The 27,319-nt window shown below is 36.4% G+C and overlaps 1 protein-coding gene across 4 annotated transcripts; it reads left to right on the forward strand.

The window, feature by feature from the left end:
• The first annotated feature begins 18,901 nt into the window (after window positions 1-18,901).
• LOC110708252 (ras-related protein RHN1) lies at window positions 18,902-26,645 on the forward strand. Of its 4 annotated transcripts, none has more exons than XM_021886342.1 (8): window positions 18,902-19,139; window positions 19,397-19,474; window positions 19,589-19,756; window positions 22,085-22,133; window positions 22,302-22,375; window positions 24,852-24,945; window positions 25,985-26,092; window positions 26,385-26,645. In XM_021886342.1, exons 1-7 carry the CDS (start codon window positions 19,101-19,103, stop codon window positions 26,083-26,085), a joined length of 603 nt encoding a protein of 200 aa, XP_021742034.1. In that variant the 5' UTR covers window positions 18,902-19,100; the 3' UTR covers window positions 26,086-26,092; window positions 26,385-26,645. The 4 variants fall into 4 exon arrangements, with proteins under 4 accessions (XP_021742034.1, XP_021742035.1, XP_021742033.1 ...); XM_021886343.1 differs by having other exon boundaries at window positions 26,388-26,645; XM_021886341.1 differs by having other exon boundaries at window positions 18,903-19,139; window positions 25,985-26,127.
• Window positions 26,646-27,319: the final 674 nt, after the last annotated feature.

Genomic DNA, 27,319 nt, shown 5'->3' on the forward strand with positions numbered 1-27,319 from the left:
CCTTTTATGATCCGTGAACGGTTTACAAGTTCCTTAAAAACTTGTTGGCAGCTCCCTACTTTGCTTTGTCCCTAATCGTATTATGCCAATCTCATTTCCTACGAGTGCCAAGCATATTCACACATGCTTTAACGTAGGCGCACTTCGAACGACACCTACAGGATGTTAAATGCTTGAGTTTTATTTGTGATATTAGACATAAAGAATTTTATGATCAAATAATTAGTGGTATCTGTAGGGAATATTTCAAGCATTATCCCTAGCTTGAACCCCACTGTGATCATACACTAAAGTACGGTGGCGTCCAAAAGGGAAAAAAGATAGAGCAAAAAGAGTCGCCAACAAGTTTTTTTAGGAACTTGTAAACCGTTCACGAGGTGAAGGTTACACCCCTTAACGATCCAAGAGATCGTCGACTCCATAAGGTCTTGAACCAAATAGGGTTCGGGGATGAAGGTACAAATCCAACCTAAAAGAGATTGAACTTGCCCTAATAATAGGCCTCTACTTTATTCTGATCGTATTCACGTGCGCTTTCTGACTAACATACAATCAATAGGATTAACCCTAAACCTGTTTAATCTTATTAAGCGTGATTACAAATACCAATTCCCTTTAAACATGCACAAAAGGTGTGATCAAGCAATAACAATAAAATATCAAGCAACATAATAAATAATAAATTACAAATAAAAATAATAATAATGATAAAATAATCATAAATCATGTTAAAGCATAAGAATAGCAAGATCTTAGGCATGATACTAACAAGATTAATAACAAACCCTAGCATGTCACTAAGCAATAAAAATCAAAGTTTTAACCCTAACATGATACTAACAATCATAAATATTAGGAAGAACATAAGAAGCATCATACTTTTAATCATACTTGATATTAAAGTTACCCTAGACATGATACTAGGAATCAAAATAACAATCTAAACATGATTTCTACATCATAACATCAATAAAAACTATTAAAGTACTTACTTGGATGCCTCGTACCTCTTTCTAATAACAAAACACACACGTTAGTAACTTCAAGGAAAATAATAAACAAAATAATTAAATTAAATAATTGAAAGAGAGATTTGGGACCAAACCCTCATAAATTAAACCTTTCACGTCTAGGGCGAAGGCAACTTCGAACAATGCTAGGTGTATCTAAAACTTGCGAATGTGGAATTTTGTATTCGAGAGAAGGCTAGTTTAGAAAAGAGAGAGAGAGAGTAATCAAGAAAATCTTGATAAGAGTTGGTGAATGAAAATGGGGTTTTTAGGAAGCTATTATAGAGAAAAATCAGCCAAAAGATAAAAAATCAAAAAAGAGTTTCGACGCGCAAAACCAGGTTAGGCCAGGCGCTAACGCTAGCGCCATGCGCTAATGCCGGTGTTTGGCGCTGACTAAGTTTTTGACGCGATTTCTTAAAATCAGATAAAAATTGCCGTACAGGAGGATAAAATCGTATTTTCCTAAAAACGTTCTTTTATTCTGATAAAAACTCTAAAAAGTCAACAAAAGTCAATTTATCAATGCTAATTGAATTATGAATGAAAAGAATCTTCTAGAAGAATCTAGAAGACTAAAACCATTCCTAATTGCATTAGGAATGATAAATCTATATTAGGCCCTCCTCTAGATCATTGGACCGCATATAAGGCTCAAACCAGGCCCAGTTCGGTAATTTGACCATAACTTCCTCAATATTCATCGGAATTGGGCTTATAATATATCGTTGAAAAGCTCTTTTCAAGCCCCATCCAACTACACTACTATTGGACCCATATCATGGACCAACCAAACTGGATTGGATGTTTTATTTAAAATAGATTTTCAAAAACAGAGAGAAGAGAAAAGAAATTAAAACTATCCGCAACACTAAACCTTCCACACTTTCACTTCATTCGATTATGATTCGACGTGAAAGGTACTCATCACTGGGTTTAGTTTTGGGGAGACACAAATGGGTGTCTACAATATCACATGTAACTTAAGTCAAGGACAGTAAGCTTTATATATGAACCTAGATATTATGTGAGCTTGGAGGATTCCTTTGCATCAAAGTTTTTAGCTATTAAGTTATTAACAGAAGGAGTGAAAATGCATAAAGGAACATGACCCATACAATTAAGATGGAAGGTGGTTTATAAGTTGTTAAACACTATAGACTCATCTTTTAAGAAACAAATAGTTGATGCTCAAAAATATGAGCAAGGAGGAGGTCCTAAGAAGAATATTACACCTACAAAGGCAAATCCTAATAATTATGATTCGATGTGAAAGGTCCACACTTTTACTTCATTCGATTATGATTCGACGTGAAAGGTACTCATCACTGGGTTTGGTTTTGGGGAGACACAAATGGGTGTCTACAGAAGCCCCCACTTTGACTGAGTTTGGAGAAACGTAAGTTTCGAAAACAAAAGTCAAAGTATCGATAGGGACAGAGAATGATTCAGAACGTTCTGCAATCCTAAATCACTCTTGTAACGCCGATACCTGCAAAACTAGCATTAGCTAAACAGATAAAAGAGTTAAGAAACGCGTATCTTGCACCATCGAGCACACGTCTCTAAAAGTAACCGATTTGCTGCTATTTTTTTTGTTTTGCTGCAAGCTAGAGAATGCCATCCCGCTTGAAGACTGCTACGCTTGTAACTGCCTCCACTATCGAAGATTGCTTCGCTAGAAACGATCCTCTTCCGCTTTGTGACCATCTTCCACATCTTAGGGAACACGATCGAAGACAACTTCGCTTGGAATCACCTTCAGTTGTTTGTGACAACTCTCCGCAAGCTAGGGAATGCTGCCGAAGATATCCTCGCTTGAAGCTATCCTCATTTGTTGGGATAATATTCCATAGAAAATTACCGTAGACCTTCGCTTGTCGATCTTTTAAAAGCTCGCTTGAACTTTGCCTCCGCTATGCCTGTACGTCGGCGTTTTTGCTTCTTTGAACCTATATGTCGGTGCCTTTCGCTGAATTATAAACCAGTATGTCGGTGCCTTTTGCGAATGAACCAGTATGTCGATGTCTTTTGCGATGAGTCAATGCTTAGGCGCTTTAAGCTAAGTGAGACGATCTTTCATCAGGTCGATCACTTTATGTAATTAAGCCGATTACTAAAAATCGCGTCAAATTTCTTAGAGGGGCTAACTAGCGTACCAAGGAACCCAAAATATACTGCATAAGGTTGGAACAATCGTACTGAATGGCTAAATGTTCTGGCGCCGCTGTAATAACGTCAGCGCCGATTATCTGGCTGTAGCGCCAGACGCTGAAGCTAGTGCCAGGCGCTAAAGCCTATCGACTGATGCTAAGTTCTGACGCTTGGCGCTAGAGTCGGGTTTTTCATAAATACCCTTCTCTTCTTCATTTTCGCTGCTGCTCTGCGCGTTTCTTGCTCGAGAATTCTCAGAACTTCATTTGATCCGTTCTTGCTCGTTTCTCAACCAAATTTGCTCAAATTTGTTGCAAATCAAAGCTCATTCCATCCATTTCCCGATCTATGTAAATTTTCTTCAAAATCACACCGGTTTTAATGAATTTTGCATGTGCTTATTCCCGAATTTCTTGAAAATTCGAAACTTAGAATGCTTAATTCTCTTTGTTTATCAAATTTTATGCCATGAAATTGCTTGATTATGTTTATATATTTCCTTGGGAGTAATTTGAGACTTGTTTGACTTAACTTGGTGAAGAAATGAACAAATCACCATTGTTGAACCTCTTAAGGTCGGGAAAACAATGTGGCTTGTTCTTGATGTTTTTGCTAGCAATTCTTGTCCAATTTGTCACAATAATTACTATAATATTGCAAGAAATTGTTTGATTGCTTGAAAAATGCCGTTATGCTCAATTTGAATTTGTGCTCTGTTTTAGTACTACGTACTCTGTTTTTTGCGAACATAGTATCATGCGGCTAGGCGAACCTTAGATACCATAGAACCTTAATTTATGATAATCCTGCACAATGTAGCATGGCTAGACAGCGAGGTTCCGGTTCACGGTCCCAAGACGTTCGACAAGAGCATGAGCCCGTAGAGGACGATGCCGAACCGTCCACTTTGCTCAGCCGACTCCCTGAGTGGGATGAGCAGACCTTGTACTTTTCCCCCGTCCATCACATTTCTGAGAGGGTGAGACAGGACATCACAGTTGGGAGGACACGCTGTCATGGTTCCGGCTGTGACGGCTTGGGCGATCTGTACAAGATGTACATCGCCAGAGATGATCAGACGAGACTTCTATGGGAGTCTTGCGGGCTTACTACGCTGTTCGAGACCTCCGAGGCAATGGTTGCCTCTAGCGGGGGTCACCATGTAGTTCGTGCTCTGGTGGAGTTCTTTTGGGACACTTTCCACTTCCCCTGGGGTGAGATGATGGTCACTCCTACCGACTTCAGTCTCATCACAGGACTGGATTTTAGCTCTGTGCCACATTCGTTCGACAGCGGGATTGACGTCTTTTCTCCTGAGGTCGAGGGGCTGTTGGGTCCGATTGCTATTCGGGCTCGAGCTGAGGTAGAGTCGACTTAGTTCAGCGCTAGGGGGATTCGCCGCTCGACTCTAGCAGCGGCTTTTGACGATGGTGCGACTACCCGAGAGCAGCGAGTGCGCATCTTTGCACTTATCTTGTTGTGAGGGACGTTCTCCCCTGACAAGGGTAGTAGGGCGCTGCTTTACTACCTTCCTGCCGTCTGCGATCTACACCGGATCGGGACTTATGACTGGGCCATCTTGGCCTATGCTGATTTCATTCGAGCGTTGCGGGATTCATGTCGACATCGGTCCTTTGGGTCGAATGTTGCTCTGTCCGGCTTTTGGAGGGTTGTAGAGGTATCCTTTATTCCCTATAAAGTTTAGCTCTACATTTTAGTTAGAACTTGCTGATAACTTTAGCTTCTTGTAGATCTGGTTCAACGAGTACTTCCACTCAGCTGCGCCGGCGAAACCGTCGCCGCGCAGGCTTTTAGTTAGCGCTTCCTGGGCAGCCGCCGTCTGGGGATGTCCACTGCCTATGTCCGAGATTGGATCATCTCGGTATGATTCTTTTGTTATTTGACATTTTGTGATGCCTTAGATAGATTCTTGCCTGATTGACGCTCTTTGCAGGAGCCTGAGGTGATGTACCGACCGTGGGTCGACCTGGCAATCCCTAGGTTAGCCGCGCAGTATTCTGCTGAGCGTCGCTATTTTTAGGGACCTATGGAGCGACTACATATCTTGGAGAGAGGGTTGCTATTCAGCATTCCTCCGATACCTTTGTCGTTCCTGCTCCTCTACCACATCACATGTTTAACGCCACGAGGTTGATGAGCATGTCAAAGGGAGCTGGTACCCCTTGGCGATCTTACACGATCCCTGGGTGGTTCTATGGGGAGGAGCTACTGCCGTTGTTAGCTCCAGCATCTGTACCTGCTGAGGATGTGGCGGTACGATTTTTAAGCTTTTACCTTTCGTTAAGTAGCCCCCAAGTAATGCTTCACTGATTTTGTTTTGCCTTGTCAGGATGATGCTACGAAGTTCGTGCCACCCTGTATGTCTATCCATTATCAGGGGACATATGGGCCGATTGAGGAGATGATTCCTCCGGCTCCTGAGGACAAGCGCTTTGTGAAGCGGTCGATTCCTCGCCACCAGACTCGGGTGAGCTTGTTTGTTTGCAACTTTTTGTCCATATATGTTATGTATGTTTACTGACTTTATTTCTTTGACAGTTCTCACGCGAGGTAGTTTTGGCGATGGCACGATGCATAGATGCCTTCCGAAGCCAACTTTTCCGGATGAGGAACGTAGCTACCTGCCGTCGAGACGACGCCGTTCAGGAGGTAGTCTTCCCTTCATATGTTTTTGTATTACCGCTTCTATTTTTCCTGTTTCTGATCTTAGTTTCTTTTGCAGGGTCAGCCCATTCCTTCTCGTACCCGCACGAGACCTAAGGCGCTGAGGGATCCAACGAGGTCTAGTTCGAGACGTCGCCGCACCGGTTCGGGAGGTCGGGGCGGTCGTTCTGAGGCTGCTCGTACCGAGACGGTAGAGGGCTCGGGCTCTTCCTCTGAGGGTGCACATGCTGCGCCAGTAGGCCAGGGAGAGGCTACCTCGGCTCTTAGAGGTGGTGGGATGTACGAGGTTGGCTCGTCATCGCAGCAGCCTCCACAGCCTCAGCCTCAGGTTGATCTCGGGGTGGACGGGTCCTGTGTTGGGCTTTCCTCCTCCCGCGGGAACTGGAGCTGGTGCTGGAGCTGGAGCTGGTGGAGAGGTTACTCCTCGTGTGGCGGAGTTTTATGAGATGATGGATATACGTCCCCCGACGCCGTAGCTTATTCCTGTGTTTTTTATTATTTATTTTGACTTTGTACAAAACTTTGCCTTTTATTAGACTCATTATTCAGACATATTTGTATATACATACTATTATGAGTTTATTCCTTATTTATCATGTTTTTTTCATTTATTATTATTATTATTATTATTATTATTATTATTATTATTATTATTATTATTATTATGTGCATGTTTGTGTGTGTAAGGAAATGTGACAAATAATTTTGTGCAAAAATTCCGTCATTTTTATTATTGATGGAGGGTATCTGACTTTCTCCCCCAAAAAAGAAAAAATGAAAAAAGGAAAAGTCAAATAAAATATTGGATTTATGAAAACTTGGAAGTTAGTCCAAATAAAATAAGAAAAATGATATAATTAATATAATAGCTATATTAATTAAAAGAGAGGAATAAATGAATATTCAGAAAATGATAAGGAAACCGTAAGGTCGTTAGCAGACTCGAATCAAGTCAAAAACGCAGGTTTTTAGAAAGCGCGTGCGATGAGGCCTATTAGTGCCAACTGGCGCCACGCGTTTTGGTGTAGCGCCAGGTGCTACACTTAACGTTTGGCGCCAGGCTCTGGCGTCAGGAGCCAATAGTTAGCGTCTGGCGCTAAAGAGCGCTGACACCAAATCCTTCCTGGATTAAAACTGCTCCGATTTTGTGCATAAATAGCCCCCTGCCCAGCCGATTCTCTTCATAATTTTAGCAAATAAAATATTTCTTAGCTTTTAGAAAAATAACATCATGTCTCTAGTCTCCAAAACTTCTACTAACTACACCCATGAATGGTGTCGGTCTCTTAATGCCAAAGAGAGAAAAGAATTAGGTTTGTTCCACTTGGGGGTAATTTATGGTATCAAAGGGGTAGATCTTGATTCAGATTTTATTCATACCGCTCTAGAATATTGGGATATAGATACTCATTGCTTTAGAATAGGGTATGATGAAATTAGCTCTTTGCCGGAGGAATTTGGTGCTATTTTAGGCTTCCCTGCACTAGATCTTGTAGTAATCCCTAGAATAAATGAATATTATTATAAGGATTTTGAACGCTTCTTCAATTTAAAAGACAGAGATCTATCAAAAATAGTAGATGGTAATATAGTTAATTTGAAAGAATTTGCTCGCCATTATTTTGATAGACCTTACTCTGAATCTTTCCATGTTTATAGAAGAAGGGCTTGCCTGTTTTGCATGCTTAACAATTTTTTCTTACTAGCGGTAAAAATAATGAGGGTCAATCAATTATATTCACTATTTTAGAACAAATTGAATCAGGGAGAAATCCAATGCCTTTAATAGTTAGAGAGACTATGCTTAGTCTTGATGAATTAAAGAGAAATCCAAAAGCACCTTTTCGGGGCTCTCTAATTTTATTACAGGTAGAAAAATAATATTTTTAATTACATAAATCAAAAATATTTTTGTATAGTAATAATAATTTATTTGCATTGCAATTTTTTACAGATATGGCTAATGGAAAGACTGGAATTAATTATCCCTCCAGACAACATTGAGAAGTATACTCCAAATTGCTTCGTGATGAGGAAGAAACGCTTCTCTAAGATGGGGCGCCATGAATGGAAGAAGGTCTTCGAATCTTGCAATTTTGCCATCAAGTGGGTTATCCCTTGGTGGAAAATAGAAAGGATGGTTGGTGTCAACAAGCAACCTTTCTGTCGTCTTCCAAGCTTGTCCCGTATGACTTTTTATTATCCCTGGAGGGTAAAAAGACAATACGGCCTACTTCAAACTATTCCTTTCGGTGATCTTCGTCGCCCCTACGAGTTCCTTGTCTCCCAGGAAGTAGACAAATTTGATGCTAATTGGAGTGCTAGACCTTTATAGGAAGTAATTACCCAAAAGGTTCCTCCTTCCTTGCCCAATGATGTGAAAAAGTGGCTTCTGAAGAAACCTTCAAAGAACGTGAAGAAAAATCAGAGTAAAACTGATGTGAAGAGCCGTCTAAGTGACAAGGTGATTCATGTTAAGGAACGCTTAGGTGAAAGAATTGAGTTCAAAACACCTATAATGCCTAGGAAGAAGAGTACTGCGAAAGATAAGGGAAAAAGGAAAGCTGACACCACAGAAAAGAAAGCTTGGGTAGAAAAAAAGCATGGAGTCCTAGCTGAGGGGGAAACTATTTACTCCAAGATTGAATGTAGGTCCTCTAAAGGATGCCTACTAGCTAAGGTTATGGATGAGGAAGAAGAAGTAGACAAAAAGTTGAAAAGGGCTAAGAAAGAGAAAGAAGATTAAGAGCATTGCTTAATTTCCAATTATTAGACTTAGTTTATTTCTTTTATTTAAAACTAATTTATTTAAGCTTTATTTAAATTCCATCAATAATATAATTTATTTTATTAATGAAATTCCAGCTTTTTAATTAAATTATTTACTTTAAATTTATTTTATTAAAGCAATGAAAACCGAAAAAATTAATTTTCCAGAAATTATTTCGAGTACGGAAGTCGAAAATTTTCCGAAAAACACCGAAATGTTCCCAGACTTTTATCTGTTAATTGGCGCCACAATTTGCGACTAACGCCGGCTGCGACATTCTGGTGTCAGGCGACAGATGTTGTCGTCTGGCGCTAGCACTCATTAGCTGGCGCCAAAATGTTTTCCGTGACGCCGATATTTCGTCGATCTTCTGTCAAATTTTTATTAATTCTTGGGTGCGAGATTTTTAGAAAATGAAGTGGCCGCACCCGTAAAAGGTTGCCTACGTATCCTTTCTTAAGGAATCAGGCCAAACATAGCTCTCTTGAGTATCCTACTCAAGTAATTATGGGTAGTATTTCTTAAGTTGGTCAAGATTTTTCATGTTCGTGAACACATAAGAGAGCTCGACCCTTAGGTACCCTTTTATGTAGCTCGTTGTCTATGAGTACATATTGGGAAGCCAAGAGTCTTAATGCTCATTTTGCTCTTTTGTCAGCATGGGGAGGGTATTCTCCTTTGGTGACATAGTTGAGTATATCTGTGTACCACGGTTCTTCTTCTTCTTCTTCTTCGTCTTGGATTACTTCATCATCCTCTATAGCTTGAATATATGCTGGTTTGTGCCTTTTTTCTATAGTTAGAGGCATTTGCTCTATTTTCGTGGGAATCCTAACCATCGAGGCTAGTCTTTCCAAGGCATCAGCAAATTGATTTTCTTCCCTATGTAGATATGTGTATTCTACCTTCTCTAACTGATTAGTAAGAGTTTCCAGATAGGTTTGGTAAGGGGCCAGAATTTCGCTCCTTATTTTCCACCTTTTGGATATTTGATTGATGATCAATGAAGAGTCTCCGAATTTCCGTAACTTTTTTACTCCCAATGCCAAAGCTGTTTCAAGGCCTACCACGCATGCTTCGTATTCAGCAGTGTTGTTGATAACGTCAAAATCAAGCTTTATGGAGATTGGAACATGCTCTTCTTTAGGTGATACTAGTAACACTCCAACGCCACATCCCTTTTGGTTTGAGGCTCCGTCGAAGTACAAGGTCCAAGTATCATCTTCAGCGACCATTAAGTCTTCATCTGGAAATTCATTGTCTTGTATTGGCGTGGAGTCTTCTATTGGAAAATCTGCTAGAAAGTCTGACACCACGGATCCTTTGATAGCTTTTTGCGGAATAAACCTTACATTAAACTGGGCTAAATTGACTATCCATCTCGATATGCGTCCATTGAGTGTAGATTTCTCGAATAGATACTTGAGTGGATCTAATCGGGAGACTACAAAGACAGTATGCACTAGCATGTAATGTCTTAACTTGGTTGTGGCCCACACCAAGGCGAGGCACAATTTTTCAAGTGGCGTATAACGTGCTTCATATTCGAGCATTTTCTTGCTTAGATAGTAGATTGCGTTTTCTCTGCCTTCTACTTCTTGTGCTAGCATAGCTCCCATTGTCTCTTTGCTAACTGTTAAGTACAACTTAAGAGGTATTCCGGGAAGTGCTGGTGCTAATACGGGAGGATTTGCGAGATAGGTTTTGATCTTTTCAAAGGCTTTTTGACACTCGTCATCCCATATTACTAGTACATTCCTCTTAAGCTTTTTAAAGATTGGTTCACATATCGTCGTTAATTTTGATATGAATCTACTTATGTATTGCAACCGGCCAATAAATCCTCGAATTTGCTTCTCGGTTTTGGGCGGTGGCATTGACATGATTGCTTTGATCTTGGTTGGGTCTATCTCTATTTCTCTAGAGCTTATGACATAACCCAAAAGCTTGCCTGAGATGACTCCAAAAGCACACAGAGTTCCGACGCGCAAAACCAGGTTAGCGCCAGACGCTGACATTAGCGCCAAGCGCTAACGCTAGCGCCAGGCGCCAAGCTTAGCGTCAGGTGCTAATGCTGGAGTTTGGCGCTGACTAAGTTTTTGACGCGTTTTCTTAAAATCAGATAGAAATTGCCATACAGGAGGATAAAATTGTATTTTCCTCAAAAACGTTCTTTTATTCTGATAAAAACTCTAAAAAGTCAACAAAAGTCAATTTATCAATGCTAATTGAATTAGGAATGAAAAGAACCTTCTAGAAGAATCTAGAAGACTAAAACCATTACTAATTGCATTAGGAATGATAAATCTATATTAGGCCCTCCTCTAGATCATTGGGCCGCATATAAGGCTCAAGCCAGGCCCAGTTCGGTAATTTGACCATAACTTCCTCAATATTCATCGGAATTGGGCTTATAATATATCGTTGGAAAGCACTTTTCAAGCCCCATCCAAATAAAATACTATTGGACCCATATCATGGACCAACCAAACTGGATTGGTTGTTTTCTTTAAAATAGGTTTTCAAAAACAGAGAGAAGAGAAAAGAAATTAAAACTATCCGCAACACTAAACCTTCCACACTTTCACTTCATTCGATTATGATTCGACGTGAAAGGTACTCATCACTGGGTTTGGTTTTGGGGAGACACAAACGGGTGTCTACAGTATCACATGTAACTTAAGTCAAGGACAGTAAGCTATATATATGAACCTAGATATTATGTGAGCTTGGAGGATTCCTTTATGTCAAAGTTTTTAGCTATTAAGTTATTAACAGAATGAGTGAAAATGCATAAAGGAACACGACCCATACAATTAAGATGGAAGTTCGTTTATAAGTTGGTAAACACTATAGACTCATCTTTTAAGAAACAAATAGTTGATGCTCAGAAATATGAGCAAGGAGGAGGTCCTAAGAAGAATATTACACCTATAAAGGCAAATCCTAATGAAATTGAAATTGAGAAAACATGGGAGGAATTCTTTATGAACCCTGCAGTTAGTAATAGATCAAGTAAGATGTTAATTGATGAATCAGGATTACTTCTTATTGGAATGAATATAAAACCTAAAATACAGAGAAATCTAAGTTTTAGAACACCAAGTCTAAGTAGACAAAATTCAACAATAATAAGAATGAAAAAACAAGGTGATGAAAAGTCAGAAGAGGATGAAGAAGAAATATTAGTTCTACTAAAAAAACTAAATGAAAAATATGAAAATAAAAAAGCCTTAAAAGCAACCGGGAAGGCATAGCATTGATATGGGGTCATGTTCTAATTTAGAGTTAAATGAAGATCCAAATAATCCTATTAGAAAAGTAATTGGATATAAAACCAAAAACGTGAGTGAACCAGTATATGAAGATGAAGTTAATATGCAAATGGAAGCTTATAATGAAATATCTAGTACTAATCCTAATAGCATTTATATTCCAATTGATATATGCACTGAGCATTATAATAAATATAAAAATTATGTGCATATATTGATAGTGGTTGTTCTACATGTTTTGGAAAGAGATTATTATTTCTAGAGTTCCTGTGGAAAAAGGCTAAAAATCTTATGCAAGTTAGAATTGATAATAATAGTGTCATGATGCATACGAAGATAATTGAAGATTTTAAAATAAAAATTGGAGGAGTTCAATGTGTTATTCCTATTTTGTGGGCAACTGATCAACCTAGTCATGATATGATAATAGGAAATAATTTTCAAAGATTATACTCTCCATGCACTCAAACTATTGATCAAATAACCTTTACTATTAATGGTCATTATGTTCTAATACAGAAAATCGCAAAGGCTTATACTCATCAGACTATGGAATTTACGCGCAACCAGCGTGGTGATAGGGTTACTCCTACACAACGAGAGGTTGCACTTAGAATTTCTGAGTGTGATTCATCATTAATAGATCAGATAAATAAGTAGCAAGAAAAGTTATGTGAAAATTTATATTCAACAAATCCTTTAGAACATTGGGAAAAGGATAAGGCATTTGCTAAGATAACTCTAACATATCCGAACAAGATTATTAGAGTAAGACAAATGGTCTATACCTACCAAGATATTCAGGATTTTGATGAACAAATAAAAGAATTTCTTAATAAAAAGTTGATTAGGAATAGCAAAAGTCCTCATAATAGTCCAGCATTTATGGTAAGAAATCATGTAGAAGAAAAAAGAGGTAAAGCTAGAATGATCATTAATTATAAACATCTGAATGACAATACTGTTTTTTATGGCTATTACATTCCTAATAAAACTGTGTTATTTAATAGAATACAAGGAGCCACATGGTTTTCTAAAATGGACTGTAAGAGTGGCTACTGGCAAATTAAAATGGAAGAAGAAAGCATTCATTTAACTGCATTTAGTGCCCCTCGGCATTATGAATGGCTAGTAATGCCTTTTGGATTAAAAAATGATCCACAAATATTTCAGAGAGAATGGATAATATTTTTAGATAACTTAATCATTGTTGTTTGATCTATATAGATGATATTGTAATATTCTCAAAAGATTTAGAACAACATAAGGATGACCTTAAAGCAGTAACTCAAAAATGTGCAGAGCATATATAATCCTTGGAAAAGATAAATGTGTTTATGCTAAATAAGAAATTGAGTTTCTAGGATTAGAAATTAAAGCAGGACAAATAATACTGCAAAAACATATTTTAGAAAAGATTGAAAAATTTCCAGATAAAATTAAAGATAGAAAACTACTAGAAAGGTTTCTAGGATGTTTAACCTATGATTCTGATTTCAAAGAAAATCTTGCTCTATTAAGAAAACCATTACAGAATAAACTCAAGAAAGAAATAACTTGGAACAAGAAGGAAAGTGATTCCAAAATTGTTCAAAATTTAAAAGCTATGTGTAAAGATCTTCCTTTACTAACACTACCTACTAGTGAAGATGATTTAATCCTTGAAACAGATGCTAGTAATGAGCACTGGAGTGTTGTGTTAAAAATAAAAGACGGAGAAAGACTTTGCGGATATAGTAGTGAAAGTTTTAATAAAGCTGAGTTAAATTATCCTACAATGCAAAAGGAAATCCTTGCAGTTATTAGAGGGACCGAGAAGTTCTTAATCTTCTTAGCCCCTAAACAGTTCTTAATAAGAACAGATTGCAAAGGCATACTCAGTTTTGTTAAAAAGAATTTGTCTAATATGCAAGCGCAAGGGAGACTCCTGCGTTGGCAGTTATGGCTTAACCAATTCTCTTTTCCTGTTGAACATATACAGGGAACAAAGAATTCTTTGGCTGACAGCTTGACCAGAGAATTAGCTAATGTCGTCCAAGAAGCTCAAGACTAAACCTCCTGCATACCAACTTCAAAAGATGGATGTAGAAAGGAAAACTCTCATTGATGAGACCGAAAAGGCAATGGAACGGGTTTCAACCTCCAGTTGGGCCTTAATGCAAGGCTTAATCATATCAGCAAAACAACGTTCGCGAGATGGTTTAATTAAGGGTTGCCATCGGGCAGTTGTAGGCGTCGTTCGAAGTGCGCCTACGTTAAAGCATGTGTGAATATGCTTGGCACTCATAGGAAGTGGGAATTAACATAATACGATTAGGGACAAAGAAAAGTAGGGAGCCACCAACAAGTTTTTAAGGAACTTGTAAACCGTTCATGGATCATAAAAGGCAACCACGATAAAGGGACAACGAAGGCAACAACGATTGACCCGTGAAGGTTACACCCCATTCATAATCCATGAGATTACTAACTCCATATGGTTCAGAACCACAAAAGGAGGATCAGGGATGATGGTACGAAGTGAGTCATGGAGTCACATTTGCCCGTATTGGCCTCTACATGATTCTTATAGTGAAAAGCATTCCTGCGATCTCAAAGGCATACAAACAGAGATTCAATTCGCTCCAAACTATTATTAAGCTAAATTGGTTTAATATTAATGCAACATATAATTCTATAAAATTTGTGATCACTTGATTAAACAACAAGAATAAAAAGGAACCTAAACCGGTCGTCCAAATTATCTTATTAAGCGTGATTTTCAATTACATATTCCCTTTAACATGCAATATAGTGATCATAATAACAATAGAATTAACATTAATATTGGAAGCAATTTAACAATAAATCCAAACAATATAAAATCGTTTGAAAAATAATAGAAATAAAGGAACATAATTCTTACTTTGATTCTGTTTGCTTGCAACTATAAAATAATGAACAAATTAGTAACTTCAAGGAATAATAATAAAACAATAATTTAATTAAATTAAATTAAAATGATTTAGGGCCAAACCCTCAAACAGTTCTACCTTTCACGCCTTGGTATAAGGACAGAACCACGAGTAAAGTATGGACTCCTTGGAGTGTTTGAAGAGGGAATTTTGAAAGAAGAAGGGTAGGCTAATGTTTATGCTAGAGCATAGAAGAGAGAAAAAAAGAGAATTAATTCATGCCCTGTACATAAAAAATGAGGGGGTATTTATAGAAAAAATGAGTTGAGGGAACACACGGAACCCTAAAAAGATAAAAACCCTAAAAAATTGCACCGCGTCACGGCAGAGAGCACAGTGACACGGTGCATGGCACCGTCAGACGGGGCGAATTCCCGTGACACGCCCGTGACACGGTGGATAGCTGTGTGACGCGGGAAATATTTAGGGTACGGGGAATAAAACGCGTGAAGGGTTTATGCGGAAAGGACACGGAATTGCCCCGTGTCACAGCACAGGCACCGTGTCACGGGGAATCCCACCGTGGCGCGGCACTGGATCCCGTGACACGGTGCTTACTGCCGTGACGCGGGAACCTGTAGTCCGTTTTTCCGTCCAAATTCATTTTTACCCTAATTTCGTTCAGCATTTTTAAGTGTCAACTGATAATTTTGGGCCATTTCTGATTTATTATTTATTAATTGGGCCAAAATAATTAAATAAATAATAAAATAAAATAAAAAAGGTTTGGGCCAAAATAATAAAATAAAATAAAAAAAAGGTTTGGGCTGAAATTAAAAATAAATTATGCTTTGACTAAACATCAAGACTGATCCATGGACTATTCAAAAATTGGATTAATTAAATACGATTTTTAAGCACTCTCGGGACTAAATACTGAACCCGACCAACAATGGCGGTGAAAGGTTGTTCATCATCGGGTTTAGTTTTGGAGAGACATTTTTAGGTGTCTACACATCCTTGCCAAAATCTTGTAAAGGAGTTATGTATATTTGTACTGCACAAATACAAATATAGCTATAATTTCCTTTTTCTTTATGTTTTTTAATACTTTTCCAGTTTATGATATTAATTTCGGCTGCCTTTTGTTCACAATCTTCGATTACTATGCTTCCTTCCATTTCTTCACATACATATTTAGTTCTAGTTTTAAAGAAAGAAGTTTTAAATATTTTATCTTTAGTAATCTGGGGAAAATTCCAGCTTTCTTTGTTTACTTGATCTAGGTCGTTATCTTCAAATGAATACTCAGCTCTTTTTAGTTGACCTATTGTCATTTTGCTTTTATCTTCCTCATTGTCATCTGATTCTGAATTTTCTAATTCTTCTCCTTCCATCATGTTATTTATTTCTTCATAATGTTTATCTTCAAACTCATCACTAACTTCAGGTTCTTCATTATACCCATTTTCCTCTTCTATGATTTCTACTATTCCTTTATTATTACTTAAAGCCAATTCTAAAGCCTCATCTTCTGGTATTTCTATGTAATCCCAACTTCCTAAGGCTTCAATTACTTTATGATTAGCTTTTTTACATTCATTAGCATAATGTCCTAGTTCTCCACAAGACCAACACTTGCATGTCTTCTTTTTCTCAGGACAATATTTTGTCTTTCTGAAAAACCTACTTGGCTTTCTATATTTATGTTTATAATACTTCTTCTTATAGGTTTATCCTCTTGATCGGTCAAATTTATTTTTCTTATAGTTCCTTCTTTTATTATAGTTTTTTCTTTCACATCCATAGTTATTTGGGAAATCCCAACAAGTGAGAAATTGTCTCTTCATTTGTTGAGTTCCTGCAACCTCTATACACTTCTTTTGAATACACTTTCTAAGGAAAACAATTCTATTTCCTAGGGCATCCCTAGCTAAAAATCTCTCTCTCCATTCTTGATATTTTTCACTAATTTCTTCATTAAGATGACTGGGTAATTTGTCATAAAACATTCCGAGATTTGTTTCATTTTCACCAATTTTATAATAATATGTTTCAAATTCCATAATGTAATCATCAACATATTTCATACTTCCTCCGTTTTCTTTTACTTGCAACACTTCTCTAAAAAGGACATGTCACAATACTTGCAACACACTAATAAAAGGAAAGTTACTCTAGGGAAAAACTATATTATTTCCTTTATTTAAAGCACATGGCCCACTAAATTACACTCCTAACAACCACTCATCCTATTTTAAAGTTTATTATATCATGTAAACCCCACATTTCTTAATTATCGTGCTAAAGGGTGTGTTGCATCTAAAAGAAAACGGGGGAAGTATTACCAATGGAAAAGTTACTTAACTTTCTTTGATATTCCATTTGTTTCTCATTAGGATCGACTCTAGGACCAATGAATTATAACTTAATATATTGACATAACTGCCTAAACATTCGAGTAGGTGATTCACTCGCTCTTAATGCAGTTTTTACTTCTTCATCTATTCCATCGTACCAGTCTTCTACACAGCCGTAGAGACTATGTTCAATATAATTCAAGAAATTTTCTGAATTCCATTTAGTATTTAAATTAAGTACACTACTCATACTCTTCTTCCATTGATCTAAAACGTCTTGTCTATCTCTTACACCGTCTAATTTAAGTTTATAACCAGTTTGACTTATGGGTTCAAGAGTCACTTCTTGTATATGTATATGAGTAGGCATAACCTTGACACTAAACTGGATATTCTTCCCTGCTGGTATGTATCTTGGTCGTATGCAACTTCCTTCTCCTTAATGCCTAGGTCTTTGGATAACGTTGTTTACATTAATATTTTCATTAATAATTTCTTCTCCAACATTATTATTATCCATTACTCTTTTACCTAGTTTGTTTTCGATCTTTTGTTGAACAACTTCTATGGGTAGAAAGTCAAGATTATTTAACTTCATTAATCCCATTTGTTGATATAAATCTTCCTCTAAAGTAACATAATTATTTTCCTCTATTTCATTATCAGAAGCAATCCCTTTTTTAGAAATTAAGTTCATGATTTCATTAAGCTTATTAGGGTCTTCTTCTTTGTCGAATAGGACTTGTAATTCATTTAGTGTTTTCTCCTGAAGATGAGGGCTCATGTTTAGTTTCTTTATTCTTTTCTTGGTTACTAGTAGGTCTTTTAGGGAATGTTACAGTTAACTTTTTTATTTTTATCTAGATTTTGAAAAGGATATTTATATTTATATGGGACAATTTTCTCTTTATTAGGTGATACTTCTTTTCCAAATTGATGCCTAATTTCGTTTGTTAAAGCAAGTTGAACTTGTTTAATCTATTCGTTTAGATCGCTTACCTTTTTATTAATATCGGTTGTGGTTATTGATATCTTATTTTCGATATTAATACAATGAGCATGTATGTTATCAACTTTCGATCTTAATTCGCCTATTTGATCTACTATATAATTAAGGATTGGGCCAAAATTACTATTATTTTCAGGAATATAATAATATTGCTTAAAATCAGGTTTCTTACACTCAGTAGAGGGCCTAATATTCTCCAGTTTTACTTAATTATTAATAACTCAGTTTGACTTTTAACCGTATGACTCTGATACTAAATCGTCACAACACTTAAGACTAATTGATGAATTTGTAGAGATAAAGATAAATAACTAGTAAGCTTGTTTTAGAGACAAGTAGTTTTTATATAATGCTCCACTGAGTACTTATTTTATATCACTGGACAATAATGTTGTACTATTGATACTTGTGATAATGCTACTGAGAATTTAAGGCTTTTATAAACTAACTTAATATTTTTCTAACTCTTAGATCTAAATTAATCGTTTACTACCGATGAATAAATTTATATTATTGGATAATAATAAGGTACTACCCGATGTTAAAAATATACCACTGTGACATTTAGTAGTACTTTAGTATTTTATAAAGGTACTTTAATATAGAGAATTTCCTAAACTACACAAATTCGTGTCTCACAACCCCTCCGTTTGGACTTCCTCTACTTGATTATATTTGCTCAATTACTCCGTATTAAATTCGTGTGTGGTAGAAAAAATTGGTAACTTGACAAAGTAGTCGGAGCAATACTAAAAACCATAATTTGGGTCAGAGTTAAAACGTGTCCATCTTCAAAATTACTACGCAGAAACTTCCAACTTCTCTCAACAAACAAAAGTCATCTTCTTCCTTTCGCCCTAATTCCCCAATTTTTCTCTCTCCTCTTTCCAGAATCTCATCATTCATCTCTCTACTTTTCCTTTGATCTGCTCGATCTCCTCTTATGGCGACTACCGGACACAACAATCTCAATGCTAAATTGGTATTACTCTTTTCCTTAATTTGTGCTTTTTTTTTTTAATTTTTTTTTATTAAAATTTTAATTTTTATTCAATTTAATTTTTATTTTACTTTTCTTGCAATCTGCAATTTTAGGTTTTCGATGCTCCGATCTTTGAAATTCAATTATTCTCTTCGTTTTTAGTGATTATTATTATTATTATTATTATTATTATTATTATTATTATTATTATTATTATTATTTAATCGATTAAACTTTGATTTTGTTCTGAATTTTAGGTACTTCTCGGTGATATGGGAGCTGGAAAATCCAGCGTTGTTCTTCGGTTCGTTAAAGGTCAATTCCTCGAATTTCAGGTAAAATTAAGGGTTTTTCTTTTGTTTAAATTCTGTTAATTTTTAATTTGAAGTGGTAAATTTCAATTTCAATTGATAATTCCTATTTAGTGATTACATTAATTTGTTGCGCAGGAATCGACGATCGGAGCAGCGTTTTTCTCGCAGACGTTAGCAGTAAATGACGCCACAGTGAAGTTTGAGATATGGGATACTGCTGGTCAAGAAAGGTACCACAGTTTGGCTCCTATGTATTACAGAGGTGCTGCCGCCGCGATCATCGTATACGACATTACTACCCAGGTACTTAATTTATCACCCTCTGTACTTGTATCAATTACATTGCTTTTTCGATGATTTCAAAGAGTCGCATAAGTTAGTGATGTGGACGGGATTTGGTCCTATGTATGTTTTGGGTGGTAGGTACTTTATTTATGACGTTAACCAACTAAGTTAGTTAGTTTCTGCAAAATTTAGACTACAGTGGTGAAAGAGTATATGTCTGAACTGTTTTGAGTGTGATTTTCATGTTGCATGGGATATTTGGAGCTTAGTAGTATGGGAGAAGAAGTTGGTCTGTGATACTGTTTAGATGTTGGGGCATATATGATGTCATTGGTATTGTTTTTATTGATGCGATGCTCAGAGGATGTCATTGGATTTTTGGGTGATGTACTTTGAATGTATGGTTGTGTTGTGTTGATTTATAGTCCGTATAAGAATAGGCAATGAAGTTATCAAAGTGTTTAGACGTGGGCGTTAGTATCGAAAAGTCGATGTGTGATTTACTACTTCCAATGAAGTGAAATAGTTGTCACCTTCAAGGAAGAAGTTTGAGGAAGTGTGTTTACTTTCATATCCTTAAATTCAACTCCATGACTCAATAGTTGGCTGGAAAATTGTGATGTCTATACTTTGTAGTTAATTGGCTTCTGAAAGCCCTGTTTGGTTGGTAGGAATTGGGAGGAAAAGAAGATAAAGGAAAATTTGGAATCCTTTATTTGATTTAAAAATTAAACGGAATTTAATAAGAAATGAAAGGAATTGGAAGAAAAGCTCCGTTTACAAAATCTTTTGTTTCCTTTCCTCCCAATATTGGAAGAATTCGGGAGAAGAGAAAGAAATTAAATCTATCAAGCAGTGTTATTAAAATTGCGAGATCGTAGCATCGTACGATTCTATGATCCCAATCCACCCAAACAATTTAAATTGTCGGTAAAATTGCTCTCCGGTAGAATCGTTCATAGAATCGGTATCGATTCCACTATTCTACATTTCTAACGATAAATCTGATTATCTGAAACCCATAACTTTTTATTGCGAAGAGAATATTGGACTTATAGCATATCGTTGAAAAGCTCTCGAGGTCTACTTTATAATACAATTTTTCCCATACTTGTATCATTTACACATTTTATGTAATAGCCTTAAGAGTTATGTGTGTCATAGTTGAGCCTAAATCTAGTCAATAATGACATATATTATTCAATATAATCATAATTAAGCTTATGAAACATCGATTCATCTGTTTAAAATTTGTGGGCAAAAGAATATAAATTTGTGGGCAAAAGAATATATTCATGAGTCTTATGCACTCAATATTAGGCATATTAAAAACTCTTTTATAACATGTGTTTGTTGTAGTTGTAATTCTTTAGTTATCTCTTTGAAATGAACTTACTTGACACTTAGTATTCTATTATCATCGTCAATTTTATTATGGGAAACAATTTTAGGAGTCAACAACATTATTGTTTTTCATAATTTATCAAAAATTCTCTCGTACTCTCGTAATTAAAAATATATACCAATATTATGACTTTATAGTGTATTGTTTGAGTTTTGGGTGTGTGAAATTACTTCTGAATTTATTAAATGTTTGTATTTTCGATATTATGTTATCAACAATATATGTATTATTATCATTCTCATTGCTGGAAAATTATGTATTTAGTTATTTAGTTACATTTTGAAACCCAAATATTCAATTTTGTAGAATTGTATGATTCTACGATTTGATTTTACCATGCTCACCGATCCAATGTACAATCCCAATTCTGATAACAGATTAAAATTAGTTTTCTCTTCCTTTTCTTCCTTTGCTAATATTATACCAAACAATAGATTCTTTTTTTTTTCTCCTTTACTAATATGTGGAGTTTTGCTGTTCCCTTGTCATACTAATGATGTAATGGAAAAATGTAAGCAATCATATTGAGACGTGTCAACCCTTCTGTCATGTTTATTGAGGTTACTGGAGGGTACTAGGATAGGGATTCTGTTTTTCTTTAACGCAAAGTTGTTACTGTAGATTGTGTGAGGATTCTTCAAAGCATCCAAAAGTTGCTCTCATATCATCTTTGCTTAGGGGGATGTGTCCGTTATGTCTGTGAGCTCCATTGGGGTGATTTTTATATGTTTTCTTTTGCTTTTATCTTGTTCAATTCCCAAGTATGACATATTTGTATAACTTAAAGTTACTTTATGTGCTTCTGTAAGAAGGTTGCGGATTTTGTTGAATTATAATTTTTCCCCCCAATTTATGTAATTTATTATTATTCTTTCTTAATTTTTCATCCCGAGTGTCGCATTTATTGAGTTATTTTTTTTTTTTTGTAAAATTTGTTTCAGGAGTCTTTTTCTCGTGCTAAGAAATGGGTACAAGAACTTCAGAAGCAAGGTATGTGCAGCCTGGTCACATTTAGTATTTAGTTTCTGGTTTTGTATACTTGTACCAAGAATTGATAAAATCCATTGCTCATTATCTGAATTCTTGGTGTGTATGCTATACATTAAGAACTTCTAACTGTTAAGGTCTATACTCTATACTGATTGTTTATTACTCCAGGGAATCCAAATATGGTAATGGCACTTGCAGGGAACAAAGCTGATTTAGAAGAAAAGAGGGTTGTTTCAGCTGAAGTAAGTGTGACACTGCTTACTAGATTATGTGACTTTTTATTACCTATTGTACCTTATATTTCAATTTCTTTTTTAACACCTAGATTTCAGTTGTTGTCACTGTTAACCCCCCCCCCCCCCCTTTCTTCCCCTCTTTTTATTTTTTAACTGAGAAAAATTATCTCTGCCAGTCTAGATTGGTTGTTATTTGGAAATAAAGCTAAAGCTAGCTGTGGGTTGACCCTCACCCTCCTTGTGATTTCACTGTGCAGTAATGCTCTTGATCTCTGTTACAGCTGAAGAAATCTGACCTGATCTTTTGTGGTTGGTTTAAAATCAGAGGTCTCTTTTGTAAAATGTATCATTTCTAGGGGTTACTATTTGTCGTCTAGAAATTGCCATTTTACCCTAATTAAATTCTACCAACACCCTTTTTAACTCTTTTACTTTCACCTTTCTCTTTCCAATGACCACCAGTACCGCCCATAGCCATCAGTAATCTGAGTTAGCCAATGCCACTAGCAGCCAACAGCTTGCCGCGCCACACCACCGGAAAGTACATAGAATACTGATTAGAATATAAAGATGTAAAATAAACATGCTCATGGTTTATGCGCCCAACCATGGGCCTGAACCGTGTGCCTATATGTACTTTCTAGCAATAAAAAAAACTTCACTGACAATGAAAGTTCATCTTCCCCACCCAACACCTCTGAGATGTGTGCTAACTGTTGCCTCATTGGTAACCACCGGATTAACAATCGGAGAGTTGGATTGTGTATGGATTAAGGCCATAATAGGTGTTAGTGGTGTGGCTTGGGTGGATGGTGTTTGTGATGATGGTGGTGGTGGTGATTTGGAATTTGGATGTTAGTGGTGGCTAAGTAAAAGTGGGAGGGGGAACCAGTGAAGAGTGGAATGGGATTTTCAAGTAAATTAAAATTAAACCACAGGCCTTTCAGTCATTACGTATGGCTGCATGACTAATATTTTGGCAGCAAATAGCAATTCATTATTTCTATTGAATTCAATTATAACTCTCTCCATGGTCTTGGAAGGCAATGAATTGAGTGTTGCAGGTTTGGCTTGTGGGTCGAAAATGTTAAGACCTTTTAATTGACTATCTCTAGCCCTTCAGCCTCAATGTGTTTGTTTACCTTTCTACACTATTTTAAGTTGGCAGTTTCTGTATATGTTTATGAAGTCAATCAGATTTCTCTGTTCTCACTACATGGACATTCTATTGGCTGTATTTCATTCGTTTTTAACACTCGATATATGTGAAGAACGATATACAAATACTTTGGGATGGAAGGAGTACACGAACTTTATAATATAGGATTTGGAGTTGTATATATTGCTGCCTGCTAGGTGGTTGTTTATTCATTGTGATACATTATTGTGCTGCTGTGCTTCTTACTTGGCTTCTGTCTTCGCTTGCTTGATCGGATGATAGTTGATTGTCGGGATTGAAGGAAGAATAATTAAAGGTGTCTCAGACTTACCGTTACCTTTTGCTATTGCAAAATGAGAATTTTCAACGAATTGTGGTAGTTATTTTCCTATTAATTTCATTTGAATAAATCAAGTCCCACTAAAAAGTGCTAGATGCCGAGAGATGCTGTATTCTAGAAATGGATTTTAGTATAACATATGCAGTTGATTATTTGGCCTAGATACCCCTTCTAAATGAAAAATAATTGGATATACTAAGACTTCTTGAGCTCTCCCCATAAATGTAATTTAAGATGTGCAGCTATGCTACAGAAAATATGTACCATAATTATTCTGTTGTCTGGAATCTATTGTCGGTGATGGGCTTTCTTAGGTAATTGAAGGATTTAGTGTTTAGTCTGCTTGCTATTATCTGATTGGTGATTAGCTCTATGGTGTGTTCAGGAAACTGTGTAAAATTGACTTTGATTAAGTTCTTGGCTTCTTGCATCTCTCTTGAATAGTCAAGGGCTCTTGCTGATTATTTAACTATATCTTTCCCTCCTGTTCTATCCTTTTTCTTACTTTCCTGTTGTACTATTTAGTTGGATTTACATGTGTCCTTGACTTATTTGATGTTGCTGCCTATGTAGTATGCATCCACTACACAACAATGAAGCCACACTTCTCAGTCTTATGTTGCTCTTCAACTTTCTTGACATATTATGATTATATATTATGTGACCTATTTGGTCTGGATTAAAGATTAGTCTTTCCGCTTATCTCTCTCTCTTCCCCCTCTCTTTATTATATTCTTGGAATTCAAAGAAAAGGTAACGTGTAGAAAATTATCCAAACTTAAGTTACCTGGCTTACTTAAACTTTTCAAATGTGTTGGACTTAGATAAGTCTGTCTAGTTTATGATACTTGTAGGTTTCAAGGTATCTGTGTCCGTTACAGACATTTTAGTGGAGTTTGAGCAATATAAATCTACATTGAATAGTTTAATTTTTTGAAAATTGTGATTAATAAATACAAGCATGTTTGATGATTTTTTTGCAGGAGGCACGTACATATGCTGAAGAAAATGGTCTCTTCTTTATGGAAACATCAGCGAAAACAGCTCAGAATGTTAATGAGATATTCTATGAAATAGGTGCGCACCAGATATTTTGTACTTATAAATACATTTTATGTGGTTGTTATTTTGTCATGTACAGGCCAATTTGTTAAAGTTGAATCTATAGGTGGATAGTAATTGTTGGTTAATTATTTGGAAAAAGCCTGCAACGGCTGCTTGATAATTGGTTCTTTTTGCATTTTATAAAATGATTTGTCGGAAATCAGTGCTTGATAAATGGAATTGTGGGGACAACCTTATTACCAAAGCTTTATTACCAATTGTGAAGAAAGTGGTAATTTACTAATTTATTACCAAAGCTTTGTGCATCCAACTCTATGAACCAGTTTTCTGGCTGAATATCTTAAACTACCTGCACCTGCCTTTGTCTAGCCCTTAGTCTTTTGTTAGAATTGTTTACCTCCTGCATCTGCCTTGACTTACTTCTGTAGAAGCTTTAGCATATTATAAGATTTTAATCTTCTTTTATACTTCCTAGTCATATCTTGGAAATTCATGTTTTGCAAGGATTTATTTAGCATACTCGTGCTATCTAGTGTACTCCACTATTTTTGATGTTGCCAATTGTGGATTTTGTTACTTTTAATATTTGTACACCACTAGTAAAGTTTAGAAAGCCACACTTGTTAGGGAAGTTGCTATTCTCATATATGTGGCCTAAGAAGCACTAAAACTTCTGGGACCTGAGGTTTCCTTATTTCCTGTACCCCATCGATCCCTTGTTAATGAAGCCCTAGAAGGGACTTGTGGGTTGAGGTTTTCTTGTTTCCAAGACATTTTCATTTTCCAAAGCCCAAATCGTTTCTGTGATACATAGTTGTGACAGTTTCTTTAGTAGATATGGCTCTTATGAAGTTATATTTTGCTAGGTCAATAATTTGATCCAACTAGCCAAGTTCAGAAAGCAGCTCTTACTACTTAATGTAGTTATTTTCATAGTTATTTTCATATTTGTGTGTGTGCTTTTAGTTGTATTGGTTGTGTTGAAGTTGTTTATAGCTGTATTGGAGTGATGCTAATTATTTCTGATCTAATTTTCATCCCTCTAAAACAGCCAAAAGATTACCAAGGGCCCAAGCGCCACAGAATCCAGCTGGAATGGTTCTTGTTGACCGGCAGGGGGATGCAGCCAGAGCTTCATCATGCTGTTCTTAAGTATTCTGTACTGAGCTTTGCTTCGTCTATGATGTTCATATGGTGAAATATTATTTTTCAGCTCATGACTATGAATTATTGAATTGCTTTCTAAATTCTGAGATGCCTGTACAAATTGCTATGCTAACATTTCTTGTGGATATGCCTACGCTGTTTGAAATCTATTCATTTACTTGCTTAATAACTGTTTCTAATATTCTTTCTTTTTGGGATGTCTGTACATACTTTCTCTGTCTATTTTTTTTGAGGACTGGTTTCTATGTCTATAGCCGTAAATGAAGTGAGGGTTTTTCTTTTAGCAGGAACAGGTCTGTTTCAGAGTAGGAGAGGTGACAAGAATTCCAGGGCTGTTGTTGAGTGGATTATATATATGCGTAGCTGTTGTTTCGTTTGTGTCCGTGTAATTTGTAAATTTGGCGTGATTGAATCTGTTTTTATTGTTACTGCACAAATTTCATCATAGCTGTTTTTGTATGAAGATTAATGGCTTGTTTAATGAAGAAATCAAGTCATAATTGTGGACAGCCTGGAGTTTCACATTTACTGCTTGTGATTTATCTCTTCCCAGTTTAATTTTAGAATTTCACTTTCCCCCCCCCCCCCTTTTTTTAAAGTCCGAGTAACAGCCCCAACAGGAGGAACTAAGGACATCATCGCGAGTGATATCCCATTCAGGTTAGGTTTAGTTGAGGCTGCAGTAAAGAGGGTTAAAAATTTAAAGGCGGTAAGTTATAAGGAGAAAAGAATGACCACCATCCCTCCTATCCGTCTGTCTAATAACTGGCGTCATTACGCATGTCAGTATCATCCATAATGACAGCAACGCGATTCATAACAGAACTTTAACAGTTTAACTTAATATGGAACTATTATGAGGATTGATTGTCCTTCATATTACTCATAATAACAAGGTAATTTAAAGTCAACATCAAATGATGCAACAACCGAAATTATTCAATTACGGCTCTGATTTGGACCCTCTGCTTATACTTTTGAGGGGAGCTTGATTCCCTTGATTGAAAGCCTTTAAGCCTTGTAGGGTAGTTTTCTTTTGGAATTATCTTCAAAGTTAAAGACACTTATCCTTGGTTCCTTAAGCATGACATAGGAAATAAGTCCATATAAATAGTTTGGCTTTTTTTTCGTCGTCACGCACCACCTCTCTACCATCATCATCGCAACAGCCACCACTGCCCGGCCTTTCGCTGGCGAGCCCCTCTCCGGTTTCCCTTAC

This window comes from Chenopodium quinoa, unplaced genomic scaffold (assembly GCF_001683475.1).
Source record: "Chenopodium quinoa cultivar QQ74 unplaced genomic scaffold, ASM168347v1, whole genome shotgun sequence".
NCBI classification, from domain to species: Eukaryota; Viridiplantae; Streptophyta; class Magnoliopsida; order Caryophyllales; family Amaranthaceae; genus Chenopodium; species Chenopodium quinoa.

What these genes read in the sequence shown, in the direction of transcription:
- LOC110708252 (XM_021886342.1), top strand. Translation starts at nt 19,101, where the DNA reads ATGGCGACTACCGGACACAACAATCTCAATGCTAAATTG. An exon ending in ACAATCTCAATGCTAAATTG is followed by an intron (nt 19,140 to 19,396) that starts GTATTACTCTTT and finishes TCTGAATTTTAG; the next exon opens with GTACTTCTCGGTGATATGGG. An exon ending in ACAAGAACTTCAGAAGCAAG is followed by an intron (nt 22,134 to 22,301) that starts GTATGTGCAGCC and finishes TTATTACTCCAG; the next exon opens with GGAATCCAAATATGGTAATG.